Raw genomic sequence first — 22,701 nt, 5'->3', positions numbered from 1 at the left:
GTTTTTAAAACATTCTTGAGCGAACTTGTCTGTGTTTAACAAGCAGCCATTTGGGGGATCCATAGCTACCTTCATAAATTGTTTTCCACAGTTGAAGCACAATGAAATAGAGCAACTTGAGTTTTTACCCAAGTACCACCTGTTAATAAACAGTTTCCATCAACAAGATGGATTTTTTGGTGTCCCCTATTACAGAAGTGTGGTGAAATGGTTCCAAACCTTCTAATTCATTGTCATTACTTTATCAGAGTTGTCTTTAGGTTTAGGCTTAGAATCTTACTCTCGCAGAAAAATCACACTGAATTGAGTAATTCCTTCCAACTCTTTTTGACACCAGTGAGAGCATGCCTGCTCTGGTTGGTGCATAAGAGGTGGTTGGGGCAGATAAGTCAGAAAAAGACGTGCTTTCTGTGTTCAGTACAACTTGGGGCTCACCAGCTACCAATGTCTTCCTTTGTCTTGCAGTAGAAACTGAAAGTGGAATTAACCAAATGAACACAGTCCTGCTGCTCACTGCTATATGAGTGTTAAAGACCTATCATATTGCTATCTGGGCTACTCAGTCTCTGTCCATTCCTGTGAATGTGCATTGCCCAGTGTACAAAGTTCAAATGTTACTCTTTTTTAATCACTCCCTTACTTGGAGTTCTTAGTGACAGCTCAATAACATCCCTGGGATGTTATTGAAAACTTGGTTTGGACAGCAGTAGCCATTTAGAGTTTTCCATATTTAAAAGTATGAGGCATAAATAGTGGCCTCACAAAAATGTCTATATTCTAATCCTGGCAACCTGTGACTGTTATGTTACATGGCAAAAGGAACTTTGCAGAAGCTTGAGATGGGGAGGTTCTCCTGCAGTTCCTTTTAAGGCTTTAGGGACAATTAAAATAAAGATGTTAAAATGGGACATGATGGTTAAAAGCATGGACTCTGTAGCCAAACTGCTATGTGATTATGGATAATTTGTTTTTCTATGCCTCAATTTTCACCTCTGAAAAATAGAACTAAACTATTGTTGTGAGGATTAGATGAGAAGATTAGGATAGTATGTGGCACATCACAAATACTCACAAGTGTTAGCTATTTCTTATTTACATAGCAATTCCATGTGGAAGAACATTTCTTCTGATCTTTGCTCTAGAACTGAGAGCAGATGATCTAGCTGGAATAGCACAGTTTACACTGGATTGTGTGTAGTGATTTCTTTCTTATCCTTGTTAGTCTTCGAATTTTATGAATGTAGTTGGCTTGTTCTCATATTACACTATGTAATTGGATATGTTAATTCTTCACTTAGAAATCTTCCTTTTAATGCATTGGCTCAATTTACAACTATCATGGTTTTATCTTTGATGCAGAAACATGCACCCTTTTTCATCTAACCTGGGAGCTATAGATGGTATGGTATTATTTTAGTATTTGATCTTCTTTTATGTTTACTATTTCTTCACTCATTGATATAGATTTTCTAGCCATTTTTTTTACTAGAGAATGATAACCTCTAGAACTGGAAATTCAGTCATTCATTCAATAAAATATTTCTTCAACAAAGATCTGTTTAATCCTTGTGCGTACTACAAAAGGAACAGTTCCCACACCTTTCAGGATGCTTATTGTGTAGTCAGCAAGACAGAGCCAAAAGCATATGATTATGATTAGAGATGTGCACCAATGTCATAGGTTGGCAAAAAGAAGGGCTGAGGGAGTTCAATAAATCTAGACAGATTTAGGACTCACTGAGTATATAGGAGTTGACCATGCAGAGAGAGAGCACATCATAGACCATTCTGAAACACCTTAAATAGGCACCTTTCTATGTAATCTATGATCTTAATTACAGTCAGCTTCCTTCATCATGAAGCACAAGGTTTGACATTCTACCTTGAATTAAAAAAAAATTCAGACTTGAAATCACTGCCTCCATATTAAATTATTTGAAGCATAATGATTACATTAAACCTTACTGTGTAGTCTCAGGCAAAAAGATTGTTGGTAAGGAATGTAGCATCAGCCCTACCATTTCAACTGAAAGATCTAGATGATGACAGGTTATAAAATTGACTTACCCCAAAGTAACAACAAGTTTAATATCAACTTGGAAAAAATAATCTTAACATCAAAAAGACTTTGAAAGTTGTAAAGCAATCATCTTTTGACTGTCAAAAAAAGTAGTAAAGAGGTAAGACATAAAAGAGGTAACATTCTTGGGGGTTTTTTGGGGTGGGGTGGGGTGGGTTCTTTTTTGTCTTTTTGGGAACTGGAGGTAGAATCCAGTATTTTGCAAATTCAAGGCAGACACTTTGCCACTGAGCTACATCCCAACCCAATATTCTTAATATATAAAGAAAAATTTTAATTGTAATAACCAAAGCAGAATACATGAGAGGAACAGACAACATGAGCTAGTGCGCATGCGTGCGCGCACACACACACACACACACACACACACACATTTAAAAATACCCGTTAAACATATAAAAAGATACTCAACTTTATTTTTAATAAAAAACATAAATTAAATCTACTGTTGGTGAGTCTTAGGGGAAATAGGTACTTATTAATCACTTGTGGGAATAGAATGGTGCAGTTCCTTTGGAGGGGAATTGAGCATTCTCTAACATATAAGTACATACTTTTTTCCTTAGCAATCCCATTCCTGATAATTTACTCTGAAGATGCACCCGTAAAATACAGGAAAAAGAGGGGGAAACACTTGCATATACACCAGATTCTCTGTTGAGGTGTTTTTTATAATGATAAAAAGTTAGAAATAATGTAATTGCCATATGAAGATTGGCTGAATAAACTATGATACATAGGATACTGTAGAAAATAATTCAGAAAATCTCCATGAACTAATGAGTGATTTTTCAAAATATATTATTAGCAGAATTTATCAAGATAGTTCACATTAGCAGATTAAGGGGAAAGATTTCATAATGTTGTCAACAATGCAGAAAAAGTTTTCAGTTAAGTTTGAAATACAGCCTTGATTTTAAACAATTCTTGGCAAAGGACAGAAAAACATCCTTAACTTGATAAAACATGGCTACATGACATTTACAGCCCCAAATCGTTTAATGATGAATTTGAACAAAACAAGAGTGTCTATTACTTCTTTTCATCAGCATTGTTTTGGAAGCCCTAGCTACTGCACTAGGACAAGAAAAATGAAATATAAAAGGGGGGATTTTCTTTATTTGCATATTTATGAATATATAGAGAATATGCAAAAAACCCTATTCATAACTCATTAATAAGATAATGCGGTTCCTGGATATAAAATCTGTACAGACAAATCAATTCTATCTCAAACAAGTAATAGTTGCTTAAAAAATGAACTATTATAATATTTATAGTAGTATTAAATAATATCAAGGACCTTATTATAAATTCAACAAAAGAAATATAAGAATTTTATGTAGAAAATAAACCTTTGTTGAAAGAAATAAAAGAATATCAAAAGGAAAAGGAAACTGGAGCAATCTTGAAATTAGGGAAAAAGATGGAAGAGTGACTTAATAATTGTTATGGTTGGTGAGATGTTGAATTGTACATTCTCTTTTACTTTTTTCATTTCTCTCGATTGAATTGTTTATGAGAATGCATTTTATAAAAACAGTGAAGTCATTATTCTTTTTTTCATTTGTTCATAATAGTTATTCTTGACATTAGATTTATTTGGACTAATTATAAATGCATGGAATATAATTTGCTCCAATTCAGTCCCTTCACCCTCCCCATCCTCCCTCCCACTGTTCCCTTTCATCCAATTTACTGATCTATTTACATTTTTTAAAATTAGTATCTTATAGATATTCAAAATGATGAGTTTCATTATAGTATATTCACATGTGTGCATTGGAAAGTTAGTTTGGGTTTATTCCACAGTTTTTCCCTACCCACTCCCCATTCCCTTCTTTTTCTTTTACTGATTTTATTTTTTTTAAATACACAACAATGGAGTCTATTACAATTCTTATTACACATATAGAGCACAATTTTTTATATCTTTGTATAAAGTATGTTCACGCCAATTCACGTTATAGATGTACTTGTTTTTTTGCATTACAATTCTTATTACACATATATACCACAATTTTTCATATCTCTGTTTGTATATAAAGTAGGTTGACACCCAATTTGTGTCTTCAGACATGTACTTTGGATAATAATGTCCATCACATTCATTCCACATTCATTAGGAGGCTAATCCCCTGCCTCCTCCCTTTCCCTCACTCCCCTCTTCCCTATCTAGAATCCAACTATTCATCCCATGTTCCTCCTCCCTACCCTATTATGAGTCAGCCTCCTTATATCAGAGAAAACATTTGGCATTTGTTTTTTGGGGATTGGCTAACTTCACTTAGCATTATCTTTTCCAACTCCATCCATTTACCTGTAAGTGCCATGATTTTATTCTCTTTTTAAAAAGTTCATTGAGTGTATATATATATGCCACATTTTTAAAAATCCATTCATCCACTGAAGGGCATGTAGGTTGGCTCCACAGTTTAGCTATTGTGAATTGTGCTGCTATAAACATTGATGTGGCTGTGTCCCTGTAGTATGTTGTTTTTAAGTCCTTTGGGTATAGTCCAAGGAGAGGAATAGCTCGGTCAAATGGTGGTTCCATTCCCAGATTACCAAAGAATCTCCATACTGCTTTCCAGATTGGGTGCACCAATTTGCAGTCCCACCAGCAATGTATGAGTGTGCCTTTTTCCCCACATCCTTGCCAACACTTATTGTTGTTTGTCTTCATAATAGCTGCCATTCTGACTAGAGTTGTATCTTAGTTTTGATTTACATTTCTCTGATTGCTAGAGATGTTGAAATTTTTTTTCATATATTTGTTGATTGATTGTATATCCTCTTCTGAGAAGTGTTTGTTCAAGTCCTTGACCCATTTTTTGATTGGGTTACTTGTTTTTTTCAGGGCTTATCTTTTTGAGTTCTTTATAAACCCTAGAGAATAGTGCTCTATCTGATGTGTGAGGGGTAAAGATTTTCTCCCAGGATGTAGGCTCCCTGTTCACCTCATGGATTGTTTCTTTTGCTGAGAAAAAAAACTTTTTAGTTTGAATCCATCCCATTTATTGATTCCTGGTTTTAATTCTTATGCCATAGGAGTCTTATTAAGGAAGTTGGGGCCTAACCCACATGATGAAGATTAGGGCCTACTTTTTTCTTCTGTTAGACACAGAGTCTCTGGCTTAATTCCTAGGTCCTTGATCCATTTTGAGTTAAGTTTTGTGCATGGTGAGAGTTATGAGTTTAATTTCATTTTGTTGCATATAGATTTCCAGTTTTCCCAGCACCATTTGTTGAAAATGCTATCTTTTCTCCAGTGCATGTTTTTGGCACCTTTGTCTAAAATAATTGTAATTTTGTGGGTTAGTCTCTGTGTCCTCTATTCTGTACCATTGGTCTACCAGTCTGTTTTAGTGCCAATACCATGCTGTTTTTGTTACTGTTGCTCTGTAGTATAGTTTAAGGTCTCATATAGTGATACCACCTACTTCACTCTTCCTGCTAAGGATTTCTTTAGCTATTCTTGGTCTCTTATTTTTCCAGATGAATTTCATGATTGCTTTTTCTATTTCTATGAGGAATGCCATTGAGATTTTGATTGGAATTGCATTTAATCTATATAGTGCTTTTGGTAGTATGGTCATTTTGATAATATTAATTCTGCCTATCCAAGAGAAAGGTAGATCTTTCCAGAAATAGTAAATGAATTCAGCAAAGGAGCAGGATATAAATCAACACAGATAAATCAAAGGCATTTCTGTATATCAGGGACAAAGCCTCGGAGAAGGAAATGAGGAAAACTACCCCATTCACAATAAACTCAAAAAATAAAAAAAGATACTTGAGAATCAACAAAAGAAGTCAAAGATCTATACAATGAAAACTATAGAAACCTAAAGAGAAATCAAAGAAGATCTTAGAAGATGGAAAGATCTACACATTCCCTTCTTAAAGGAGAAATAGAGGAGGAGGGAGGGAGAGGGGGAAGGTGGGCAGGGTCATATCAGAATATGATAGCCCAAATGGTGGGGTTTGGGACTGCTGAGAACTTCTAAGGGAAGGAGATTGGAATCCCAAAAGCAACCTCAGAAGCAAAGCCTCTGCCCTCCTCCTGCCCTCCTGTCCTTCATCCTTCTCTCCCAAAGCCAGTCATAAAACCTAGAAAGCTCTCTCTCTCTCTCTCTCTCTCTCTCTCTCTCTCTCTCTCTCTCTTTCTCTCTCTCTCCCCTCTCTCTTTCCCTCCTTCCCTGTCCCCCTACCCTCCCTTCCCCCCTCCCTTAAAAACCCACATTCCAGACAGGACCTGCCTTTGGTCCAGAAGGAAAGAAGGCTATACAGAAAGGCCAAGAAGAATCTGACCAGACAGGGCTTGCTGGGACCCTGGCAGCCTTTTACCATTAGCTCACACCCCCTTTTCCAGTCATTTCTGCATGGCCATCCATTCTTCATGGAACATAAACATAAAAACAGGAGTTTTCCCTGGATCTGTAGGTCTTTATTTCTTAAGGCTTTTAGGTCAAATAAAGTTCTATTAAATAAATGTTATGATTTTTAAAATGTAAGGAGATACTAGTTCATAAATTAGACAAAGCAGTTTATAAAGATAGACTCTTTCTGAAACTCATCTGGACCTTTTATACAGCTATAGAATTAAGATACTGTATTAGTGGTAAGAGGATAAACAGTCCGGTAAGACAGAATAGAAAACTCAGAAAGTGATTGCCATATGATTTATGATTGAGGTGGGACTGCAGATCAGTGGTGGAAAATGTCAGTCTTTTTAATGAGTAGTGCTGAGACAATTGAGTATTTATGTGAAATTGAATGAAATTAAAGCTCCTACTATACACCGTAGTCAATAATTCTGTGTGACATATAGAATTAAGTGTGAATGGCAAAACAATAAAATGCTTTCAAGATAATACCTTTATGATTTTGGAGTGGGGTAAGTTTTCTTAAATATGACATAAAAAGCACTGATTGTAAAGGAAGATATTAAGAAATTTGATATTACTAGCAGTAAGTATTTATCATAATCAGAAGACACCATGGTAGAGAAAAGTCATTCTTAACATTCAAAACTAATACTTGGTGTTAGAAGTTAGCAATGGTTGCTATCTTTTGGAAGAGTGAATTGGATAGGGTGGGGGGAAGGACCCCAGGAGGCTGATCATATCTTTCCTAGATCTGATAATAGTTATACAGGTGTATTCACTTTGTGGAAGTTCAGCAAACTGTACTAACAATTTGTACATTTTAAAATATATATGCTCTACTTCAACAAAAAGTCTTTATAAAGGAAAACTACTAAGAAACTATTTGTAAAACATTTGTCCAGCAAAATAATAGAGACCTCCTACAGCTCAATAAGATAGACATCTCAATAAAAAATCGAGCAAAATAATTGAACACACTTCAGAAAAGAGGAAATCATATATTTGATTTATTCTAAAAGGTGCTCAACCTTATTAATCTTCAGAGGAATGCAAATTAAAATGATTGATCTCTATATACCAAAATTGGCTAACATGAAGAATCTGAGAAAACAGTACCTAGTGAGGATTTAGGTTTGTTAATGCAACAGTGGAATGGAATGCAGCCTCCAGGCCTTCCCATTATTGCATTTGTCTGTATTGTCTTCATATTTGTTTAAATTAGAAATTAATACATTTTTAACAGCACTGTTGAGGTATAATTTGCATTTCATAACATTTCCCTTCTGTAAGTATAAAATTCATCGATTTTTGACACCTCTATAGAGTTTTGCATCTGTCATCACTATACAAGTTCAGAACATTCCCATCACCTCCCAAAATTTCCTCAAGGTACATTTGCCATCAATCAAATGTGTATTTTCAAATGTAGTGTGTTGATTGCTTCATGTATTTCAAATAACTCATCATTAAAAGTAGCATAACGCATTGTTGAATAGAAACTTGAAAAAGATCAACCAAAATCTTTTGTTAAGTGTATTTTGAGGTTCTGTATACATACTTGATTAAAATCAGCTTATTTGCATCTGTTCTCTATCGGTAGTTTCAAAAAAGGGAACATAGTGAACAGTTGATTTCTTCCTTCATATGTTCTTGGTGGGTGAGTTCTCATGTTGTTCTGGGTGGGTTTTTAGTTTTAAAAATTTTAGTTGGTTTTGGGGAAAATGTTCAGTTATACAAATGGCCATTTTATATGGCAGTCTGTATAGTACTAATTTCTGAGAGAATAAATCATACAAAATAGAATGAAGAATAGAAGTTAGACTATATAGTTAAATTAAAACATAAATATCAAATTGTAAATTATTTTCTTTATTAGGAGTAACTAAAGAGAAGAATGTATTGATCAACTCTGATATTAAATGTCTCAGACTTTAGAACAGTATAACAAGTATTTTAAAAGCTTTTCTTGTCTTTGTTCTACCACTTCATATTAAGATGCTGAGTATAATATAGAAGTACATATGGAATATAAATATTATGTGAGCATATTATACTATTATATATAATTGGGCTTCCTCAAGTGATGTTTTTAACATACTTTTATTATACATACTATATACTATTATTATAGAAGGTGATTGTATGGTTGGGAAATGCAGATATATTATGTGTAAAATTAAATATTTTTCTAAAAAAGTATAACATCAGATGTTCATGAATTTTGGAAATAAAAATACATAATGCCTAGCTAGTTCCTAAGAGGTAGGCTATATCTTCTGTTTGTCAAAGTATTTACTCTGAATTATTGGTGGAGCTAACTTTTATTGAGGTTTCTCTGCTGCCAGGTACTTTATTACCAACGTTGCCATCAGAACCGGGAATGACATTATTCACTATCAGGATTGAGAAAATTGGTCTGAAAGACGCTGGACACTGCATCAATCCCTATATTACAGTTAGTGTAAAGGGTAAATAACTGGCAAATTGCATTATGTTTTTTCTCATATGGAACAAAGTTTTTGACAGGGAATGGTCTTGTATATGTGACTACTTACTTTAATGCATTCTATAATGAGGCAAAATCCTAGAAGAGATCATAACAGAACATAGTTTGAAAGACTTACAAAAAATATTTCCTACTTATACACTCACTTTTGCTTTTGAGTTTGTATAGATTTTTGCTCTTCAGATTCCATCTAACGTGCAGACTAAACATACACATTGTCCTTAACAGTAGCTACAGCCTTCAGGATGTAGATTAACAATAGCACCCCTCACCTTCTCCTATCCAGTCTATATTCATTTCTCTCCACAAAGCCCCATGTCCTATTTTCCCATCTCTCCTGCTTCAGCCCCTTCTTCTTCCTGTGCTACTGAGGTATCTACTTAGGTGAGTCCTACAGAGGCAGATGAAAATCAGGGGACAGGGAAAAGGGTGCGTCCATAACATCCATGCCCTGAAAGCAATCCCGTGGGATGATGATGTGATTAAGGAATAAATTATACCATTTTACAGAAATAACTATAGTTAGTACAAATGGCTTATTTTAATCTGTAGTTTTGCACCAAAGGAACAGATTGGTGCTGAAATTAAATGGAGGAACTTTTATCAATTGCAGAAATAAAGTCAGATCCATGGGTTCATTAGTGCTAATTTAAAAGAAAAATATGACCACAAAGAAAAACATTTATTTAAAGAACATAATCCACAGCACTAATACTGGTACACTTTTAAATTCTGATGTTACCAGTTATCAAATATATAGTGTACCGGAAAATATTTACATTGTTTGATAGGCCATTTGTAAAACTGCATACTCATTCAGAAAGTATACTTAAAACACAAAAATATTTAATGATGTTGTAAATGTTAAATTACGTTTGCATATGTTAAACTGAAATATTTTTATGTAAATATTTTTTTTTAATTATTAAATGTACTAAATTGTTTTTGAGCTTTTTGAGACACATAAATGAATAACACATAAACACTGAGGAGTTATTAAATGAGTCCATGTTGAATTTGACTAAACTGAGATTTTAAAACCCGGAAAATTAAAACTATATATAACGTGCCATCTGGTTGTTGTAAATTCAGGGTATGTTGTAAACAGTATAAGCAGAATTTAGATAATATATATATGAAAAATTATTCATTAACAAAAGGGTTTTTGTTGGCTGTTCTCATCCATTTTTGGTTCTTAACAGGGAAATTATGATAAGGTTAGGTTTAAAGGCTTTTCTAAAGTCATATACTTGATCAAAGTTAGAAATTGGTGGCAGAGATCCATTGTAGCAAATTATATACTCCAGATTTCTTTTTGCATAGAAAAATATAGTGGGCTATTCCCTAAGAAAAAACATGTTTGTTCTTTTTACCACTTCACTATGAAGATCAAGTTTTGTCCACTTGGCCATGTAAAGGCTTCCTTGTCCCCTTCATGAGGTCTCCTATCCAGTCTATATTCATTTCTCTCCACATACCCCATGAACTTCAACAACTCTCACATACTTGCTCACACCAAATAGGAATCTCTTAGCCTGAGAATCTCCTCTCAGCTCTTTCCATGCCTCTTTAGGAACTGTAACCTTTGCAGTTTCTATATTTTCCATCTGTATATGTGAATGCTCATAAGCAGAAACTTAATTGTTTCTCCAGATCTGAATGGCATAGATTTAACTCCTGTGCAAGATACTCCTGTGGCTTCAAGAAAAGAAGATACATATGTTCATTTTAATATGGACATTGAGCTCCAGAAGCATATTGAAAAATTAACCAAAGGTTTGTAATTATCAGTTACTGACTTCTTAAGGACACAGTACTTATCTGGGTTTGTGTTCATAGTGTACTTAACACAAGATCTTATGTCACATAGTTATGAATATTGACTTAAAGTCAAATCAACATTTTTTTTTAAATATGAGAATTAGCAGTTGCATTATCTAGTTGTGTAATAATGTGGTTAAATATTATTTGATAGGGAAGTTTTTCTCATAATACAGAGTTAAGGAAGCAGGTTCCCTAATAATTACCTTAAGTCCTTTTAGGAACCTAATGATTACTTTCTAACAGTTAAATTATTATTTTTTCTTTCAATAAGATGCATTGGGGGGCTGGGGATGTGGCTCAAGCGGTAGCGCGCTCGCCCGGCATGCGTGCGACCCGGGTTCGATCCTCAGCACCACATACCAACAAAGATGTTGTGTCCGCCGAGAACTAAAAAATAAATATTAAAAAAATTCTCTCTCTCTCTCACTCTCTCTTTAAAAAAAAAAAAGATGCATTGGGTAAAAAGATACTATAACTGGCAGTTAGTTTGTAAGAATATGGAAAGGCCACAACCCCAGCTGCCACCAAAGAATGGGGTTATATGAAAAAAAAGAGGATGCTTTGTATGAATGTCTTTCATCAGCATTAAACAAACTTAAATTGAACATTGTCATCAGCTTAGCTTTAATTCAGACCTGAATGACCAAACCTCCCCCCCCAAAAAAAGGTGATTTTATCTTGAAGCAATTAGCACAAAGCAATCTGTATCTCACAAATTAGTTGTTTAAATTTACTTTCTAGTGTGGGAGGAGATGAGTCACTGGACAATAATTACAACTATAGCAGTAATACTTTCAGGTTGAAACACTACTGCTTCACAAATGAAATGATTTTAGTAACTAAACTCAAACAATTTGCTGGAGAGGACTTCTAAAACTTTTGAGATACAAAAGTATAATTGAATCTCTACACAACCTATATATGGGCAGCTACCTTGCTTGGGCTTTGCTACAGAAGTGGTACAATCAGATGGATGTAAGGAGAGGCAACTATGGGTGGGTTCAGAACTGCTCAGATAAACTACGTAGAAAGCATAATAACTTACTATTAGAATAAATACAAAAAAAGCTTTAGAGGGAAAACTACTGTTGCTTTGAATAAAATAATAAATCTGCCTTTCCTTGAAAATCTATGTTCCTAGCTGACATCACCTTTATTTAAATGCTATTTTAAAATTAGAAGTTATAGTAACTTCAGCATTGCCTTGTGTCCTGTAGAGGTTAAAAGATACATTCAAAATGTGTTTGTGACTTAAATTTTATTTTACATGGTTAAAAATGGCATAAGCTATTATATGGTTTTCCTCTTACACACAGCTGCTGCTTCTAATATTAAATGGAGGTTATGTAGATTGAATTCTTCCTAAAGGACTCAAATTCTTTTTGATTCTGAGTCACTTTCAGTAGTTTAGAGATTTTGTTTCACAGAGATTTTGTTTCACACTGAAGCTTTTGCCCCTATTTTGAGAATACTTAGGGGACATAAAAAGAACAATGATATGTTATGTTCTAGGTTTCCACAATCCTATTACTTTCTAGAATTTAAAAGAATGGAAGAATATGGTCTAGCAGTAAATAAAAGTACCAGGCTTTTATAATTTTATTTAAATCTTAAACCTCTTAAAATGTACTGTTAAAATTGCTGTAATTAAAATTACAGTTCTGGAGAGCTAGTTCTTAGAAACATTGTTTTAAAGACAGTAGTTACAGATTCAGGACTTGCTTTAATTGATTTTTAAATAAAATATATTTGAGTGTCTATCAAAAAAAGAATTTAATTCAGCCCATAGTTGCTGATTAAAGACATTATAAGCCTTAGAGTTTCATTCATTCTTAGAGGATTATACTTTTCTAATTTTTTTATCATATTTTTTTGAAAATAGGTGGCAAGGTATGGGAAAGAGAAGAGTGTGTTGTGTACATTTTTAAAAAGAAATTTCCTTATTTTTTATAGACACAACATACCACCTTATATTTTACTGTTATAATGCAGTAATGGCAAAAAGCAGTAGAACTTCAGGTCAAACAACTCTTGCTACAAATATAAACTCATTCTCAGAAAACCATTCTCACATGGACAGTGGTTAGAAAAAAGTACATGAATGTGCTACAAAAATAGAGCCACAAGACTTCTCACAAGTAAAAGAAATCCTCTGTAGAAGTCCACAGTTGACCAAGGTCCAGCCTCCTTAACAGTGAGCAACAGGGAATATGCTGCCAAGTCACCATCTTCAGTTCTGAGAGTGAGTTTACATGCTTCCCCAATGGCACAAAGTCTCATGACGGTCCAGTGAATCAATAGACACTTGGAAATATTAATAAACAATTTTTTATGAACTACTACAACAAAGAACTTCAGCAAGAAGGAAAATGAAGTTTATGATCTTTGAGTAAACATTTTTAGCGTAACAGTCTCTGCGACCAGATATTGAAAGAGAAAAAAATCAAGCTTATAAAACACCATTTCTCTGTTATCAACTGGAATACACTAAAAATAGGATAATGGAAATACATGTTCTTAAAGCATTTCCAAAGGAAATGTCCATAATTATGACATTCTAAATCATTTAGCAATTGTATATGCTACATTAACTAAAACAAAGGTATTCCTTATTGCACATTTTAAAATTGGAAGGATACTCTAGCTTAAGTGGGGGATATTTAGGGGGAAAATACTTTGGCTCAAAATGTATACTGCGCCAAGGCAGCTTCATTCTAAAAACATAAACCATTTAAAATAAACTTTTATATTTTGAAGCCAATAATCCTTTAACTTGATGAATAGTTCATAGTCCATTTTCTGACTAAGTGTCAGAGGTTAACTTTATGGGCCCTGTTTTAAGGCTTGTGAACAGCCCTCACTACTCTGAGAATAAGGTGTAGGTGGAGGTTCATCTTTAAAGCCTGAAGGCATTAAGTCTTTTGCAGCTGGTGGTGGCCCATAGTCTTGGGGACCATGAGTTGGAGGTGGTAATGGAGCACCAGGAATGAAGTACTCTCTTGGGCCAAATGAGCCTAAAGGTCTAAATGGTGCTGGTGCGGGTCCTGGAAAAAGATCACGAGGGTGAAAAGGCAAATCCCGTTTTCCAGGTGGAACACCTGGTGCATATTCTCTGAAGCCTATTGGTGGACGCATACCAGGACCTGGAAAATAAAAAGAACGTTATGTAAATATCCAGAAATTTCTGAACTAGGGTGATTTCAAGTATGTTAATATAGTCTTTAATTTCTCTCAAGCCTAGAACATCAACTGGTGAACATCCTGACTTGCCAGATGAGGCAAACTGAGATGGAACAAGTTTAGGTTACAGCCTTTGACCAACCAGCCATGAAGCAACATATTAAGGATTTAAACATGGCTCTACTTAGCTCCAGGCTTGTCTTTTTTCTTTCCCTACTATATAATTGCAGAATTATTTCTATCTCATAAGAGCTCCATTTATATTTGGAAGTACTATATTACCATGACAAGATGATAGATTATGAAATAAGAACTTTACAACATCAAAGAAATTTTGATAAAAGGAAATCCCACTATTTATTACTGTATCCATTAAAAATTCAGCATGGACTTTACACATGCCATCAGAATCAAGGTGCATGCCCTCCTGGAAAAGGCCTTCCACAGCCACCTAATTAAATCAGCAACATTTATTAGGTCACTGTTAAATCCTCCTCTTTAACACTTCCCTCTGACTTTTCTCAAGGTAAGGAGGGTTTGACTTTTCCTTTTCTATATTCTATAACCTACTGCTTATGCTTCCATTATGGGTGATTACAAACTTTATGTTATAGGATTTTCATATCTGTGACAAAATTTTAAGTTATGGCATGTGTCTCATCCACCTTTCCATCTATTGCAGTGCATATCAACAGATTTTCAATAAACATCTGCAGAAGTAATATTTCTGGCTTTTCTGTAGATAGCCCCTTATCCTTGTCTATGAGAGATAGCTATTGCCTATCTCAGTATAAGATTATGTAGTGTCCCATATGTCCCAGAAAACTGGAGGAAAAGTTAAAATGTACTCAGCTTTATCCTTTCATTGTTAAGACCTGAGATAGCAACCAACTGTTTTAGCAAGCAATAGAAATGAAAGATGAATGTGATTTATAAGTCAATCACTACTGTTCAGATCATCATACCAAATTGTGGAGGAATTGGCCGAGGCCCAAAAGGCCCACCGAGCTGAAGTGGCGGTCCATACCAAATGGGAGGTGGTGGAGGCCATCCCATCTGGGGTCCCATAGGGGGGCCCATGAAGGGTATCCCTGAGAAAGGAGGGGGCCCTTTCATAGCCATATGAACCTGCAATTTAAGATTTGAAAGCAGTTAAAAGTTTTAAAATTCCTATGTATTAAGACAAAGTAGCAACACCGATAAAAGCTAAAACCCAAAACAGGCACCTATCCAGAGAAGACCATCAGTGCAACAAAACTCTACCCACCCCTCCTGTGTATTCCCACTGACAGCTTACAGAAGTTGGAAGGATGCCACAAGAGGGAGCAGTTTGTTACTGATTATATCTGCACAGGAAAGGGAAAGGCAAGAGGACTGGCAGAGGTTATTAACAGAGGTGATTTCTGACCAGTATGTCATGCTGTATTCACTACAATCTATTTCAAAGGGAGTCCCCCCTCCCCATCACTTCCCTTTCATCACAATAGCTCATTACTTCCATATAAAGAATGAACAGAATAAAATGAAAAATCCATTCTCTACCCATGTAATAATAGCTACTATTCAGAGTATCTTCAGTAAGTCTTTCACATATTATTCAACCTCTGAGATCGTTAAGTAGACTGTCTTGTTTTAAATAAGAGGGAACAAAAGCAAATGGAATATCATAATTTGTTGAAGGCCACACTGCATATTAAAGGAACTCAATCCCAGGTTTGCCTCCAAGCCATGCTTTTCCCACCTCTACTTCTCTCTAACAATGGGTCTTTGCTCTCTTTTAAATCTTCTACTACAAAGGGGTTTGGGGTCTTATCTAAGCTGTCCTTAGATTTCTCCAGAGATGTATATTCCTGGAATATATATACACTGGAACTTGAGAAGTATTTTCCATCACAGTGCTATATACACAAATTAGGAAGACAAGGCTTTAATATTTACTTTCATTTACTGTACACCATTTGAGATATTGATTTATCATTTCCTATGAGTAGTGGGTTTTAAACTAAACAATTAAAAATTTTTATTATAGAGCTGCAGAAGACCTACCAGATATAATAGCAACAGAGTTACAAGAGAATACACTTATGTGAACAAATGAGACCATTTCTTGGGACTGACTCAAGAGGTCATTTCAGATGATCATTGTTTCACTGAAACAGTATTTCACTTTCAGAAAATTCTGATACCAATCTAATTCAAATCACTCAAAATAGGGTTTGCACAAAGAGGAATTCTTAAATAACATTCTTCCAAACAAAAATAAAAATGATGAATTATATAATTTATAATGAATTTACTTTGCCTTAGAACATTCAACACAAAACACCATATAAAGTTAGAGTGATAACTTTTCACATTCTGTAGTTCATTATAGTTGTGCACACTTAAGCAACATTCCCAAGTTAAGGAGAAAAGTAAGCTCAATATTGCATGCAGTTTAAAGCAAATAAGATCAGTGTCATGCTCTGAATATCCTTCCCAGAAATGCACAGAATAAAACCCAATTCAGTTCTCAACCTCTAAGTACTTACTCCAACTGGATGCTCAGTCAAAGAAGTAATGGTGGAGACTGAAGGGGTCTCAGGTTCTTGGGGAACAGTTTGCTTTTTAAAAAACAAATGGGATAGTACAAATAGAACACAAAGAAGGATAAAGCAAAGAGCAAGTACTGTAGCAAAGCTACATGTTCCTGCATGACCACATGATTCACAGTAACTACAGAACTTACCTTGCCCTCATTCGTCACCTTAGCTGGAGAAGAACTTCTGGAGCTGCTGTTCATGTGAGCTGGACCACATCCTGGGTCTGTTAGACATCAAAGAATGGATTCAGACATATTCTCACATGAAAAGAATAAAAATCCTCCATCCACAATTACAGATTCTTTGAAATTACTTGGTCCCTTTACCAGAGGCAACGGGTTTCCCAGATGCCTCAGAAGACCAGTATGAGGTAAAGGTCCATCCATTGACCATTGGGAAAGAAAGATCAGAGCCCTTGTATTATTTTTCAGAAGAAATAAACCACTGGTGGACAGGTCAGGGTTCAACAATAACTAGAAAGCAACATGAAAAATGGGTTGCCCAGGGGTTGGGGTCATAGCTCAGTTGTAGAGTGTTTGCCTAGCATGTGTGAGGCACTGGGTTTGATTCTCAGCACACATTTTAAAAATAAATAAAGATATCATGTCCATCTACAATTAATTTTTTTTAAAAAATTGGGTTGCCCAATACGTAAATCACAATTTATGAAGAGACTTAAGTAAAATAAAGAACTGCCTTGGGTTGATAGAACAGCAAATTAATAAGTACTGGTCCTAAACTTTAAGCTACAGACTTGAAGTATGTGTAGGCTGGCTTTTCTTTAGTCTGTATAACCTGACTTCCAATCTTACCAAGACTACAGTCCTATTTAGAATTGGAAATAAGACTCAGTATTTAATGTTGGAAATATGTATGCTACATAAAGTTTAAGGCTACTTTTATAATATTTGGGAAAGGAACACCATAGAGATTTAATTTAAAGATAAAGGTTTACACTTCACAGTGTAAAATTTAAAAGAAAAAAACAATACAGAGACCTCCAGGAAAAAAAAAATGTTTTCTATTTTAGAACAGATTTTACAGAAAACATTCACTAAGATAAAGTAAGAAATTATCTTCTATATATTGTACAGGTCCAAATTCTATGTTTTCATTAGAATATTCAAAAGGGGAAAAAAAAAACCAAAACCTTGAAGCAGTTTACTATAAAGCAACATGTGAATGCTCACCAAATCCATTTCTAGGCATATCTTTTTGATTAAGAGTAGCAGAAGGAGGTCTCCCAGCTGGCTCTGCTGTCAGTGGAGGGGAACATTCTCCACCACTCATGGGGGATGGACCAAAAGAGCCATTATGGCTCAGTGGACCTAAAGACAACAATGCTGTGTTACTACTTTAAGGCAGCCTTCTCCCTGACACCAACCCTCACTTCCCGCTTTAGCAAATCATTCAGATTATTTCATAACCATTACACACAGAAATAAAAAGTAATTAACATACATTCTGCACCAAGAAATAAAATAGCTCCTTTTACAAAGTGCCCCCTACCTCTCCGAGGAGGATTTTGTAAATTTGGTCTTCCCGGCATAGGTTTTACAATCATGGGTTCATCTTGCCGCACTGCCATCTTTTGGGTCATTTCCAATAATCTTGAATATTGAGAAAGAATGGGCTGAATTATGAAACAGCAATCTATTCCTTCATAGATAATATCTAGCATAACCTTAAAACACTATAAAACATATAGTAAGATACCAAAATCACATACTTCTGTCTCAAATTAGCAGCTTCCCTTTTCTCTTCAGCTATAGCTCTTTCTGCAGAACGAGCTTTGAGCTATTAAAGAGAAAATATTCAAATTCAGTTGCGGTAGGCTATGTACAAAACAAAGAAAAAGGGGAAAAAATCTTACCCAATTATCATGAGCTTTCTTCTCATGCATAGCAATCTGAAAAAGACAACACATTAAAAAAATATGTTTTTAGGGACTCATTATAATAGCCTATAATTGTCTGTATTAGATATCAAAGAATTCTGCAACTACAGGACAGTATTAATTACTACCTGGTTTTTAAATGAGCACTCGGTTTTCTGTAGTTCTTCTTTCATCTCTTCAATTCTCTGCCTAAGAATTACAACAATTGAATAACATTTGAAACATTCTGACCATTTCCCCTTTATTCCATCAGCTATACTTTTAAAGACTTTATTATACATAAGAAAAACATTTCTATAGTTATATGAATCCAGTGTGATCAAAACTAATACTACAGGCCAGGTGCAATGCCACATGCCAGTAATCCCAATGATTGGGAAGCTGAGACAGGAGGATCACAAGTTCTAGGTCAGTCTCAGCAATTAAGTGGGAACCTATGCAACTGAGACCCTGTCTCAAAGTAAAAGAAAAGGTCTAAGGATGTAGCTTAGTAGTAAAGCACCAAAAATAAATAAATAAATAAATACCTAATACTAATAACTTCTTTATCATTTAATTGCTAGAGATTCTGAATGATAAATTATAATTTCCTTAACTGCTCATCAGTGTGTTCTCAAGTAATTCTGCTAGAAATATCTTCCTCCTTAAAACTTTTTTTCTTTTTTTCAAATTATATCCATAGAAGATTTCCAAGGTCTATCAAATGCCACACTTTTGTGGGTCTTGATACATCACACAGCAAACTGATTTCTTAAAGAATTACTACAACATACAAAACCCCCAGAACTGTTTGCATTGACCAAGTTCCCTATGGTCTTGCCCATTGGGTATAAGTAAATTTTTGTTAACATTTTTCATTTGTAAAGTTGAAATTTATTTTTTCTCCTGTGTGAATTGAATGTATTCATATCCTCTTCTTATTTATACTTCCATGCTATTTTCTTCTATCTACATAATGTAAAAAAAGATTTAAAAAGAAAGCTAACACTAGTTCATTAGACATTGACACCCTCCTTTAGAAACTGAACTCACTTGTAATTTTTAACTTCCTGTACAGCGGAAACCACCTTTTCATCTGCAGCTGACAGCTGCTGCTCTTTTTCTAGTCTCTCATATTCTTCTTGGCTCAGTTTCCTAAAATAAAGCCAGTTATCAAATCAAAAGTTTCTCTCTGTGAATATCACTTCCCACAATTCTATAAAATGCTTAGGCACATAAAATAGAAATTCAAACCTACAATTTCGTAAATCAAACTCTGGCAAATCACTTACATTTTCTAACTTCTCCTCTTAATTCTCCACTTACCAGTAAATAAAATAAATGTGAAAACAACATGTGCCCCAAGGGCAAGTCTCCTGTGTGTAAGATAATAAAAAGTCACTTTACTTCAATGTGGAAGATCAGGACTGATCAACCTAACATAATTAAATATATTAGGATAAAGCAGGGGATAATTCTTTTCTCGTTTCTGCCATGGGTAGGACACTAAGTATATCTTTGTCATGGAGGAACTCTTTTCTCAATCCAAGACTGGTACCATAATAAAGATATAGTCAGTCAAAGAAGAAATCTTCTAGAATATGTCTTTTAGCTATGCAATTAACCACAGAACATTTTTCACACTTTAGATATCTATTTCAAAAGAATTGCAATTAAGCAAAAAGACAAATCTGAGTTTTGATAATGTCTGTCAACCAGAAAAAGAAGCCAAACTGACCCATGATCAGAGTACTATCTACTGACAAGTTTTAACTCTGATCATGAAACTCAAGATGTTCATCTACTGAGACAAAGGTAGCCACATTTAATGATTTAAAAAATACTATTTTCTGCTATCCTTGTACTACTTTAGCCATAGTTCCAATTCAAATGATAATTAACTTGAAACTTAATTTTCCATAAATCAAAAGAACTATAGTAAAAAAGGATTATTGATACCAAATAGAAAAAGGGGATTATATATTCTTATATAGCTTCTCATTTAATTCTTCAGCAAGTATTTTATGAGTGGCTATAATATACTAGTTACCTTGTAAGATGCTAAAGAATAAAAGAGCTCACTGTTTCAGGTATAAATGACGCCTAAAGGAATATAATAATTTCCCCACTGGCTTAAGAAGGAATAAGGAGAAAACTGAATCTTGAAGGGCAGAGAGAATTTTGTTTCCAATTACCAAAGAGTTAGTCTGAGAGCACTAAGAACAATCAAAACATCTTTATAAGAATATAAAATTGTATTTGAAAGGATCCAAGCTAAAAAGGCAGTGAAGATATATGTATGTGGCCAAGATCCATTAGAAAAAGGAATCTCAGAATTACAAGTAAGGCTGGCACTTTAAGGTACTTTTCTCCTAGGTTTACCCACATATTGAAGATAACACAAAGATATAATGAGTCTGAACTAAGCCTTCATCAAATTCCTGGGCTTAGAGGAAAAAAGAAGTGTTTGGGGCTACAAATAAAGGGACCCTTAATAAAAGCCCTAGCCTTTGAGTTTAGATTAGAAAGTACTGCACACTTAAGTGATGAACAGGCAAAAAATCCAAAAGGAACAATACTGAAACATTGAAAAGACAAGTCATTTTTGAATTATCTTAATTGCTGACTAGGTTTAAAGTGACAATCTTACTCAAGTAACCTCAACACTTTTCTATAAGATAACTTCATCTTAGTCCTCAAATTTCATCTATAATTATCACAACAATGTTAGCCAATCAAAACTGACCAGGCACTCCATAAGACAAAATTCTGTGAGAAAAAAATCCCACAGAAAAGGAAACCACCTAATGGGGTTATCCGCACATGTTTTAAAATCACTGTGCTTTATATAGTCAAAAAAGTAAAGTCAAGATTATGAATTTCAGGTCTGGGAATATAGTTTAGTTGGTAGAGTGCTGCCTTGCATGCACAGGCTCTGAGTTCAAACCCCAGCACCACAAAAGAGGAAAAAAAAAGATTATGAATTTTGTCAAAGCATTAGAAACTATAAAACCAAGAAATAGTTGGGTGTGGTGACCTACCTACAGTCGAAGATACTCAGGAGGCAGAGGCAGAATGATGAGATTAAAGATAGCTTGGAAAGCAGTAAGACACTAGTCCCTTATGAGAAAGAGCAAGGTGTCTGGGGAGGTAGCTCAATAGTAGAGCACATGGCTCAAGGTCCTGGGTTTGAGCTGTAGTACTGAAATAGGACTGGGGTTGTGGCTCAGTGGTGAAGTACGTGCCCCACATGTGTGGGGCACTGGGATAAGTCCTCAACACCACATAAAATAAATAAAATATTGTGTCGGGCTGGGGATGTGGCTCAAGCAGTAAGGCGCTCGTCTGGCATGCATGTAGCCCGGGGTTCAATCCTCAGCACCACATACAAACAAAGATGTTGTGTCCGCCAAAAACTAAAAAATAAATATTAAAATTCTCTCTTTCTCTCTCTCTTAAAAAAATCCTATAAAAATAAAATAAAATATTATGTCCATCTACAACTAAAATAATATTTTAAACCCTGAACTTTTTAAAATCCTAAACTCAATGAATGATTTTAGCAACAGATTTGGGAAGTAAAATAAATCCTACCACTTTTAAGACAGGTCAGAAGAAAATATCCAGAAGAAGTAAATCCAGAATGTAGGAGGCAGGGGAAATCAAATTCTAATATGCATTATTATAATCAGAAGAGAGAATGAGGTAAAATCAACATTTAGAAAAAGACTCGACAATTCAAGAAATGTTTAATGGTCCCAAGCAACATAACTGCAAAAGGAAAAAGTGGGTGGGGTGGGGAAAACTACACCTAGGCACTTCCCAATACAACTGTTAAAAAAACAGAGAAATGACTACAGGAACTAGGGGAGGGATAAGACCAAACAACAATGATAATGGACTCCTTAAAGAAAAAAATTAAAACCGATGGTAATTAATTGGATATTTTTAAATTGCTAAAACTAAGTAACAGTCAGAATTCAGTAGCCAAAAGAAAGATCCTTTAAAAATGGAAACTGGTTTTAACTCTAATCATGAAGTTCATGTCAACCTAATACAGATTATGAAGGTAGCAATATTTAGTGGATAAAATACTATTCTCTGTTTATCCTTGTACTACTTTGATACACTAATCAAATCTATCATTAAAGGACAATGTTCAAATAGAATGAAAATAATTTCAAATAAGAAACCAACAGTGTAGAATGCAGAACTACAGAAACTTTAAATATGTGTATAAATTGAATGAATGCCTTGTGGAG

General features: G+C 34.7%; 1 protein-coding gene across 1 annotated transcript in view; it reads right to left on the bottom strand.

Moving 5' to 3' along the window:
* Positions 1–12,905: 12,905 nt before the first annotated feature.
* Positions 12,906–22,701, bottom strand: part of LOC144255858 (transport and Golgi organization protein 1 homolog) — a 41,426-nt gene continuing 31,630 nt past the window's right edge. Inside the window, 11 exon segments of the mRNA XM_077800886.1 lie at positions 12,906–13,944; positions 14,947–15,109; positions 16,710–16,786; positions 16,890–16,928; positions 16,931–16,954; positions 17,754–17,891; positions 18,073–18,173; positions 18,293–18,360; positions 18,437–18,472; positions 18,589–18,649; positions 19,493–19,594. Coding sequence (XP_077657012.1) covers positions 13,625–13,944; positions 14,947–15,109; positions 16,710–16,786; positions 16,890–16,928; positions 16,931–16,954; positions 17,754–17,891; positions 18,073–18,173; positions 18,293–18,360; positions 18,437–18,472; positions 18,589–18,649; positions 19,493–19,594 — 1,129 coding nt within the window. The 3' untranslated portion in view covers positions 12,906–13,624.

Source organism: Urocitellus parryii, chromosome 7 (genome assembly GCF_045843805.1).
Source record: "Urocitellus parryii isolate mUroPar1 chromosome 7, mUroPar1.hap1, whole genome shotgun sequence".
Taxonomy (NCBI): Eukaryota; Metazoa; Chordata; class Mammalia; order Rodentia; family Sciuridae; genus Urocitellus; species Urocitellus parryii.
The sequence above is the reverse complement of the archived record's forward strand: the minus strand, read 5'-3'. Positions and strand labels throughout refer to the sequence as shown.